Below are 11,256 nucleotides of genomic sequence, written 5' to 3'. Positions count from 1 at the left end.
CGTGGGAAAATGGACGTGCAGAGTTCCCTACACAGTTTGTACAGTGGAGTAAGCATTGATATTGCACTGTGATTTGACTTATTCTGCCTCTCCACTTCCTCATTCCCTGAGAACTAATGAAGTATCAGAGTTTTTCATTTGTTCATGTATGTCTCACCCATTAACCTGGAAATTGAATGCAGGTCTTGCTTCCGCTTCATTACCTTTCTCCTTTATCTTCTTCTAAATAATTGTGGCAATATCACATATATACTTTCCAATCTAGAATGATTATAATTAATGCATATTATTATGGATTTATCAAATATATATTATACATTTATAGTTTTAAATATATATTTATGTATATTAAAATATATTTTTTTCAAATATGTATATATGTAGTTTACTTAATCACGTTATTATTTCTGAGCATTTAGATCACTTAGATTTCTCCATATTAAGATAATGTATATTAGTTTATTTTTTTATGTGTTTTTGGACAAGTTTCTTAGGATTAATTCTTAGAAGTGGAATTACTGGTGTAAAGTATACTAACATTTTGGTGAATTTTTGATATATGTTGACAAATTGTTTTCCCAAATCTTCTTGCAAGTAAACTCCCAGAAGCAGTACAAGCGTATGCTCTCATTAAAAACAATATTTTAGGATTATATGCTTATTTTGAAAAAAATGTAAAATTCTGAAAAACTATGAAAAAGAAAATAAAAAGCAGCCATTGTTTTACTGCCTAGCAATGACTATTGCTATTGATTTGGCTTGGTTATTTCATTTTCTGCCCTACTTCCTTCCAGGATAGGTGGATGGATGGGTAGATAGGAAGATAAAGAGAGAGAGAGAGAAAGAGAGAAAGAGAAAGATAGAATGCACCCATGGATGGGAATATTATATGATGATATTTAAGGTGTTTTAAATTTTTTCAATCATTCATACCCTTTGATTACTGTCTTTACATTCAGTACAAATTGTTTATTTCATTAATTAAATCCTAGAAAGAAAATCAGGAAGAATAAATATTTTTAAGATTATGTGTGTGTGTGTGTACCACACACACTCATAAAATTTCACAAGGTTGTTGTATCAACTTAGGCTCTCAGCATCCATGTATATGAATATTTGTTACATTTACCCTCACAGGTATTGAGTATTACAAGGATTTTTCCATTTTGTTTAATCTGATAGGAAGAAATGATACCTTATTGTTTTAATTTGTATTTATTTGATCATTAGTCAAGTAAAATATATTTTTTCTTGTCTTTATTATCCATATATAAATATTCTTTTGTAAAATTTCTGTTATAGTTCATAATCAATTTATCTACTTTTATTGGTATGCATAGCACTTTATTAAAAATATTCATGATTGTAGTCACACTGTTGCTATTTTGTACAGACAAAAAATAATTCTTAGTTTTTAACAACCACATTTATTTCTATATTTCATTGTAAATTTTAAATACTTCTAGTTTAAAAAGTCTTTTTACATAATCAATGAATCACTTTAAACATTGTAGTTGCTCAGTAAATTATGTTGAAGTGCTAATGAAATGAACTCCTTCCCACCCTCCAAATTCAATTCTGTTCTTTGCAACAGCAGCAGGAATTGAATCAAATACTATCCCCATATGTACTCAGCTTGACTGACTTTTTTTATTTCAGAGAGTAAAAGACCATGCCTTGAATTCTCTCAGTTGAGTGTAAAGGATTCCTTCAGAGATTTGTTTGTTCCCAAGATGGAGATCTTCCTGATGATGTATACAAGGAACAACCCGAAATGTGCTGAGCCGCTGTTTGAGCAGGGTAACTCACTCAATGTTAATTTCAACACAAACAAGAAAACGGTCTGGCTTATTCATGGATACAGACCAATGGGCTCCACTCCAGCATGGCTTCAGAACTTTCTAAGGATTTTATTGACTCAAGATGATATGAATGTAATTGTAGTAGATTGGAACCGAGGTGCTACAACTTTTATTTACAATAGAGCGGTTAAAAACACCAGAAAAGTTGCCATGAGTTTGAGTAAGTGCATTCAGAATCTTTTGGTAAGTCTGGAATTTTATGTATTATATATGTTATACGATCTACAGTGTGCTATGCAATACCTCAAAATAAAATAAATACTTGTTTCCCCTAACCATTAAGAATTACTACTTTTATATGCTAACGTATGCAGCCATCTTTTCTTTCTTTGTGTAAATGGATAATCTATACCTAGACACGTCCTGTCTTATTTTTTTGAAATTATCTTAAAGACTTAGTTATTGCATTTTATCTTAAAATCTTTTAAGATTTTTATTTTTTTAACTTTACCTATACTGACTTCAGGATGAGGTACTGACTCTATATGAAGAAAGGGGCTAAACTATATAATCATTAGATTCTTTAGATATCTTTTCTAAGGACGGCTAATATGTTTATAGTAAATCAAATGTGAATTGGTAAAAGTTAGGAAAAAAATAGCTTGAAAAGTAGCATACTTCTGCCAACCTTGGAGACAGTTCTCAGTTCCATTCAGATTTTTCTAGTATTTAGGTCCAGGGTTGGGATGGGTCAGATAAATTCAGGCCAGTTCTAGGTCATCTGTAGTTTGAGTGATCCTTGTTTACCAAGTCAAACCCTGTGGAGATCCATGTCTGTTCTATAGAGAGGTGGTGGTGATATCTGATTTGGGGGCATTCTTGGGCTTGAAATCTGCCTTTGAGTTATGTTGTGCTGAACTTCCAAGCCTCTGCTGAAACTGAAGAAGCATAACAGATCCAAGAAGCATTACATGTAGTGGTTAGGAGTCAGACTGGAGGAGTTCAAAGACCAAATCCATCTCTTATCATCTGTGTGATTTTGAGCAATTGCTTAACCTCTCTGACACATTTCCATATCTACACATTTTGGATAACAAAACTTTATCACAATATTTTATTTAAATATTAAATGAAATTAATTCTTAACCAGTACCTGGCATATAATAATCATTGAATAAAATCAGCTATCATTATTATTTTTCCATCCCTAAATTTGGACAAAACCAAACCATTCCTTTGGAGAGACAGGAGGTAATTGATTCACCCGTTCTAACTGATGGTCTATAAATTGCATAATTTATTTGTCCTTATCGCAGTGGTCTTTTCTCTGACTAATAAACATGTACCTCAAAGTCTGGGAAATGTGAATGTTAAATAGAGAAATTTAGGAAAATTTATAGTATTAAGTAAATTTCAACAGTGCCTTTGCTTGCAAAGGCTTTATATTAAGGAGAAGGGATGAAAAGATCGGTCACCAAAGTTGAGGGTGATACTCCCTCAGGTTTCTGGGCATTTCTCTGAGAAATTTGAAGAAAATTATCACTCCGTGCCTGATAAGCCTCAATCTAATTTCTCATTAGTAGTAAATGCTCCACATCTTTCCACAAGCCATCAGATGTGTCACTGTGTAGAATGGACCATGACCTTCTTTCTGAGAGTGTGCTGGAAGAAATTTTCCCTCATTTAAGCTCCTAATGGACCCTGGGGCTGAAACTCTAAGAAGTGTTCATAACTTTGGCTTGAAAGATTGGACTCCATCACTCTCCAGCTTGCGATCTGGGGAAACCACTTAAAATCCATGAATCTCATTTTATCATCTCTGAGGTGGGGATGGTTATTCACCCTGTTTAGTCTTCCTAGAGTTTTTGACACAATCTGATCAGATAAAACAGGGAGGCAGATTACTGTATATTTTGGAGTTAAACAGACCTGGACTTGAAGTCCATCTTTTTCCCTTGTAGTAATAAATATATATGGTTTTATGCAACTTGTTATCAAACCATATTTATTCAGCATTTGATAGTTGCCAAGGACAGTTTTAGACAATAGGATAAAAATAAATAACTCATAGGACTATTGTAAATGTTAAATATAAGATTTATAAAGCACTAATCAAGGTAGCTAGCACAAAGTAAGTACCAAATAATATTTAATTATTTTGTTATTATTATAAATTGCTTTATTAATTAAATGTATGTATTATTTTGCATATACTATTCCAGATAATAGATGACAAAGGTTTTTAAATTTTTAAATAAAAATTTAATGGTATTATTAAAAATGTATAGAGGAAAATCAAATATCTTATGGAAAAAGTTGAACAAAGACATAGTTGTTTTGAAATTATAAAACCTCATTCCCTATCTCCCAGAAATGGATTAAACCAGAAAAAATAATGAATTTTGGAATATTGATGCACATGGCATAATTTGTGATTTTCTGAAATGAAAATCGTAACACTGCATTTTCAATTGCAGAAGCATGGAGCATCTCTTGATAATTTTCATTTCATAGGTGTGAGCTTAGGGGCTCATATTAGTGGATTTGTTGGAAAGCTATTTCAAGGTCAACTTGGAAGAATAACAGGTAAAATATTTTTGATAAAATTAATATTTTAGCATGCTTTTTAGCATCAGAATTTACTTTAAAATTTAACAGGTATAATAATTAAGCAATAAAATTATGCACATTTATATTTTTCTATATTATATTCAAATGCTAGTATTTGTTTTAGTTACACTCTAAAGTCTTGGTTAGTTCTTAACAGAGCTTAAGTTACCCACATAGAAATGGGAGGAAAAAATGAATTTCTGCAGCCTCATGTGAGTTTTAAGGACACATTATTGTAACACTCCAGAGGAAAATTTGGCCCATTAAATATAAAACTTTTTAAATGTATTACAAAGAATAAAAACCATGTACTTAATTTTTACAAACTTTGATGTATTTCAATTGTTTAAAAAATTTTACTTGTATGCCAGAAGAGAGTAGGAGTTGGTATAGACCCTTGAGGGATTCTGATCCCAATTCCCCTCATATTTCCGTAACAAAGTTACTGCATCCAGAAAGCTTAGTAACCAAATAGTGCTGACATGAATTTTCATGCTTCCTTTTAGGAGTGGTAGTGATTTTAGAACTAGAAGGATAGTCTCCCTCTCCAACCAATTTAGCTTTTAAACGATTATTGAGATCTATGTCCAAAGAAGATTTATAATAATTTCAAGTATTAATAAAAGGTAGCAGAGTCTTTAGTTAAGTTAAGCAGAGGAGGAGGGGAGAGGTGAATAACTTATATAGATAGATAGTGTCTTTACAAACCTATATATACCCTAACTTACTTACTCCCCTCAGTTTTAATATTGTTCCCATTATACAGATGTGAAGACTGAGGTTAACTGAATCAATGTAGGGGGGTCAAAAAGTTAGTAACCGTGAGCCAGAATTTACACAAAGGTCTCCAGCACCCAAAGCCCATTCTCTTTCAACCATCACACTAGCTCACTTTTAACTGGTGATACTCCTACTTTACTTTAAGGTGTGTTGAATCACATATTAGTCCAGTTTGAATGGTCCCACACACTAAGCAAAAATCAGGGTTTACAAGGCCAGCAAATGTGGTGGTTCTACATCAGAATAATTTATAGGAAGAGAGAAGTTTTTGCCTCATTTAATCAAGTCGACTAAATACACTAGAGATAAGAGAAGGGCCTGAGATGAGTAACATTATATTTTACTTTTTAAAGTATCTTAAGGTGATTGTTTCTTCCATTGCATTAATGTCTCAAGGCATGAATTTTATCTCCTCTTTCCATTTTTTTGACAGTCTCCAGGATGTCATGAGCTTAGAATTTTTATTTAGAATTTCAAATATACCAGAAATAATATGCACATTCCATGGAACTTTTTTTTTTTTTTTTTGTGAGGAAGATCAGCCCTGAGCTAACATCCATGCTAATCCTCCTCTTTTTGCTGAGGAAGACCGGCTCTGAGCTAACATCTATTGCCAATCCTCCTCCTTTTTTTCCCCCAAAGCCCCAGTAGATAGTTGTACGTCATAGTTTTAGTTGCTGTATGTGGGACGTGGCGTCAGCATGGCCAGAGAAGCGGTGCGTTGGTGTGCGCCCGGGATCGGAACCCGGGCCACCAGTAGCGGAGCGCGCGCACTTAACCGCTAAGCCATGGGGCCGGCCCTCCATGGAACTTTTAATGTATTCTTTTTAAATGTGTGTGGGAAACTTTTGTGAGAAATGAATAATAAGATAATAATAAATATGTTTTATCTCACAGCCCGAATTGAATTTGACACCTAAAAATCATTTTAGACCTATTGATAGATCCAGGATGAACTAGTGAGGCATGACGTTCAAGACAGCACCAGGATGATATTCATTTTTTTCCCTCCTAAGGAGTAGTAGTAGTTATTTAGTATTAAATATAAACTTACTGCTGGTTTACTCCTAATTGCTTCTTAAATAAAAATGCTCAAAAAAAAAACTACAATATTTTGTTGAGGCATCTCTAATGCGGCTTAACACTAGATTGTTGATAAACTCTGAAGATTGGTAATAAGTATTATTCAAATAATAAAGATACTTGCTATTAATCCAATTTTATTTACCTTTAGATTTATTTTTGGACAGGTTTAAACTAAAACTGTATAGGTTTATTATGTTTATAACGTAATAATAATGCAAGCGTATGATCTAATGGACATTGTAGTAGGACTTGATTAATATATTGATAGTTTCTTTTTTTGAATTTCAGGTCTTGACCCTGCTGGGCCAAAATTCTCTGGAAAACCATCAAATGGCAGATTAGATTACACCGATGCAAAGTTTGTGGATGTCATCCATTCTGATACCAATGGTAACAATGCAGGATTTATTGCTTAATTATTTGAAAATGAAAAGGAGATGTAGACATTGGTGAAGAGGAGAACATAAGAGGAGAAAGAGTAGTGGATGAAGTGATGTTAAGTCTATAATTATATAATGATTATATTTCCCACAAGCAATATTTCTTGAAATTAGTGATATCCTGTGGTGTCAAATGGCCTTCTTTGCCTTCAGCTTTCCTCCTGAGTTTCAAGAACTGTCATGTCATCCTAAAAAATTGAAACTTGATTTTAAAAAAGTTCATCCTCTTCATGCTATTGACAGTTTTATTGATTTGATCACAATTTCCCCCATGCTTAACATTCCTATGTGATTTATACAAGGTTACTATTCTTTCTGCTCATTTTCTTGCGATGATGTATATCAACAAGAACTGAGCACAGGGTTTCAGGCACAAATAGAGAATACCTTTCCCTAAAGGTAGGGAAATAATTTCTCTATTGTTTTTATATCTTCCTGAAAATGTCTAACGGAGTATTGATAGTTTTGTCCAGAGTACACTGGACAGACACTTTCAAGGAATAATTTAGACAACCCTTCCTGATCCCCTTGCTGATTTGAAACTGATGATACTAATATTTATTGAGCACTTCCTACAAATCAGGTAGTGTTTTAAGTGAGTTAATTATGAAATTCTCCTAAGTCCCCATGAGATAGGTAAACATTATCATCCCTTCTTACTGATGGGGAAGCTAGGGTCAAGGTCACAAGGCCCGTAAGTGGCAGAGCCAGAATTTGAAATCATATTTTTTGATTCTAGTCTGTACTTCACCAGTGTGTTGCTCTGATTAACGGATCATTTATGTGTGTTGTAGTTGTGGGCATGGGGTGGTGTGGTGCTAAGATAGAGACAGGAGGAAGTGACACTAAGACTGCTCCTATTTCCCTGTTTCCTCAGATTTCTTTTCTCTTTGGTCCATGTTATTTGCTCCCATATTCCCCTGAATTTACCTTGTGGTGATCCAGACCAATGTTTTTGTGAGAGATATAAATGCCATAAATGCTGTAGATGACAATTTTTCAACTTCTATGTCTATGTGCCGATGGACTGAGCTTATAATAGGAAAAATCCTGCCCCTTATTTGGAATCTAAGTTCCCCTGCTTCTTACAGGGAACCAATGCCTAAAGATTCATGGTTCTAGTATGATACCGCCAGCCTCTCAAGTCTTCTTTATCTCTATATCAGCTTTAACATTTACTTTTATATCAGTTTAACATTCCCACACACAGCACGCCTACTGCCCAATTACTCTGCTGTTCTTTGTCTGAACTGTTCTTTCTGAAATCTCAACTTCAATTCTGCTATGGCCTTTTGAATTAGCTCTTCATACTTTTTATTATTTATTTATTTTTTGCCTTGTTGACTTTTCCTAATAAACAATTTGAATTGTCTTATATTCTCAACATCTTTTGATGACTCAAGCTATCAGATCTAACTTGCCACTAGATGCCAAATAGTTGGCACCTTTGATCTTTTGATGACTGTCACAAATGAAGAACACAGATTTTTGACACTGCATATTCACCTCTCTCAAGGAATTTCCAAATGAGATAGTTGGGGTCAGCACATACCCAGCAGACTGCCTTTTCCTTGAATACAAAGTAATGAGTACATCTTCTGTTTGCTAGTAATTCTTGTCCTGATTCAGTTGCATATGTGAAAGAAGCTATGTGGCATTCCAAAATTGTGGATTAGGTAATTTGGACAGACTTTCATGGTGGGATATCAGGGAAAAATTACCAGTCTAATATCCATAAAATAGAAAAATTCCAGGGAGGTGAGCTGGTAATTTGGAGTCACTTTTCTCATGGAAGTTTCCCTGATGCAGAGAGTTTGGGAAGTGCTTTTGAAATTCTCATATGGGGCTTGTAAAACATCTCACCCCAGAGGACAGCACTATAAGAGAAAGGGTCAACTTGAAATAAACCAGCCTTTTTATGGTCTATAACCAAACTTCTAGTACTCTGAAGTTGTCCAGAAAAATCTCATTTGTTGAGTTTTGTAAGGAAGTCTTGGATTGTTGGACCTACTAGATGTCTGACAGAAGCAAATAATAGCCCTCTCTGTAGGAAGATCACATCATCTTTGGTCTCAAATTATTTTTACAAGCACATTTAAAAATAAATGTCCAGCATCCAAATAAAGGTGACCAGGCACACTTGAAGCAAGACAGCATGCATAAGAACCAACAGAAACAATAGTCAATAGAAATAGACTCATATGCCTCCAACTATTGGAGTTATTATACACTGGCTATAAAATTATGCTTATTATTTTCGAAGAGGTAAAAGATAAGACTGCAAATATCAACAGAGAATGAGTAAGCATAAATATGACCTATTTGATAAAAAATAATAAAAGTTATTAACCTAAAAAGTAAAATAACTGACATTTATTGAATGGATTTAACAGAAAATTTGAATGAGGTAAAGAGACAGTGAGTGACCTGGAAAATAGATGAGAAGTCTATTTCTAGAATGAAGCGAAATGATACAAAAGAATGGACAATACAGACAGAGAAGTAAGAGATATATAGGATACCAATGAGAAGACCAATCATGTTTCATTAGAGTCCCAGAATAAAAGGAGAGAAAAAGAACAGAAGCAATATTTAAAGGTAATATCTCAGAATTTTCAGAAACCGAGGAAATATAATCAATCCAAAATTTCAAAATTCCCAATTAATTCCAATCTGAATAAGTAAAGAGACATCCCCACTGAGACATATGATAGTAAAGTTGCAGAAAAGACCACCATCAAAGCATACAGCTTAAAATTGAGTGAATAAAAATGATCAGACTTACAACTAATTTCTCAACAGAAACAATGGAAGCCAGGAAATATTAAAATGGTATTTTCAATATGGTGAAAGAAAATAACTGCCAAGTTATTTGGCAGTACCCCAACCTGTTTCAGAGAAAAAAAATGGAATAAATATATTTTGTTTCAGACAAATCTACACTGAGAGAAATTGTCATCAACAGAAGGAAAATTATCCTTAGATGGTGGCTGTTCAGGAAGGAAAAACAGTGAAAATGGTAAAATATAGTTCAGTCTAAATGGATATTGATGGCATAAGACATTTTTATTGTTTTATAGGACTTAAAAATATGTATAGAATTAAAATGCATTACAAAAATAACATTATGTGAGGTGTTAAATGAAGTTCGAGCATTCTTTGTCTCTTTAATTGTATGGAAAAAAGATTAAAAAATAGTCAGCATTTGATGTTCATAAGTCAAGGTTTCGTGTTGAATCGCTAGGGTATCCAGAAAGAAGAGTAAAGGAGCGTGTAACTGCCAAGCTAATGGAGGAAAGAAATGGGATAAATTTTTTTTAAGTCCAAAAGAAAGCAAGAAAGGAGAGAAAGAAACATATAGAGCAGGTGAAGCAAATAGGAGTAGATAGTAAGATGGTAAAATTAAACCCTACGATACCATTAAATGTAAATGGCCTACATGGTCCAGATTAAAATATTATGGTTGTCACACTTGGTTAAAAAGACAAAAATCCAATTATGTATTATTTATTAAAGACATTTATGAAAGTGAAGAAGCAGAGTGTTTGAACCTAGTAGAGTGTTAAACAATATGATCTGCAAATATTATCTGCTAAAAGGTGGTAAATCTATATTAACTTAGACAAAAGTGGTTTTGTTACAAAATTAGTAGAAATATGGGGAGATTTTAAAGTGGTAAAACTTTCAACTCACTAGGAAGATATGACAATTCTAGTTTGCGTGTACCTAATAACATGGCTTCAAAATACATAAAGCAAAATTGACACTATCATATTGAAAAAAAAAACATGATAACTGCACAATCATAGTGGGATATTTTAATTAGCAAAATTGGTCTAATGGACATTTATAGAACATTACATCCAATGTAATGGATGCAGTGTTTACATTCTTCTAAAGCACACATGGATATTTTAGAGAAATAGAGTATACACTGGGCCTTAAAAATATTCTTAAAAATTTCAAAGAGAAAAAATCATAAAGAGTAATATTTTCTATCTTCAATGAAATTTAAGCAAATAACAAAAATATTACTAGAAAATCCATATATTTTTGGGAGTTAAGAAACACATTTTAAAATAACTAATGGGGAGAGAATAAATAATAGTGGAAATAAAAAATATTTTTAATTTAATATTATTAGGGTTACTACATATTAAAATTTGTTGGATTCAGCAAAAGCCTGACTCGAAGTAAATGTCCAATTTTTAATACAGGTATTTTACAAGGCTGAAAATCAAGAAGCATCTATCTTGAAAAATTTAGAATTAAACAAAATACACCCCCAGATATGGAGACAGAAGCCAATAATAAATATACAAAAGAAATTAATGGAATAAAAATATGAATTAGAAGTGATGAAAAAGCCAAAAATTTGCACTTTAGAAAAGATAAAATTAATTAATTATTTTAAAATTTATGTGGTTTTTACCTTCTTTCCATAAAATGAAAGGAACATAGAATGTTTGAACTTTATATATCACCCTCCAAATTAATAAATTCTTGGAGAGACAAAAAGGAAAGGGCAAAGAGAGAAG

At 32.9% G+C, this 11,256-nt stretch overlaps 1 protein-coding gene across 5 annotated transcripts in view; it reads left to right on the top strand.

Annotated features, from left to right (window-relative positions):
- The first annotated feature begins 1,665 nt into the window (after positions 1-1,665).
- LIPI (lipase I) overlaps positions 1,666-11,256 on the top strand; it is a 47,432-nt gene continuing 37,841 nt past the window's right edge. For all 5 annotated transcript variants that reach the window (XM_058523380.1, XM_058523378.1, XM_058523379.1 and 2 more), the window contains exons 1-3: positions 1,666-2,045; positions 4,280-4,388; positions 6,567-6,668. In XM_058523380.1, coding sequence (XP_058379363.1) covers positions 1,734-2,045; positions 4,280-4,388; positions 6,567-6,668 — 523 coding nt within the window. In that variant the 5' untranslated portion in view covers positions 1,666-1,733. The remainder of the gene's footprint in view (positions 2,046-4,279; positions 4,389-6,566; positions 6,669-11,256) is intronic.

Source organism: Diceros bicornis, chromosome 27 (genome assembly GCF_020826845.1).
Source record: "Diceros bicornis minor isolate mBicDic1 chromosome 27, mDicBic1.mat.cur, whole genome shotgun sequence".
NCBI classification, from domain to species: domain Eukaryota; kingdom Metazoa; phylum Chordata; class Mammalia; order Perissodactyla; family Rhinocerotidae; genus Diceros; species Diceros bicornis.
The sequence above is the reverse complement of the archived record's forward strand: the minus strand, read 5'-3'. Positions and strand labels throughout refer to the sequence as shown.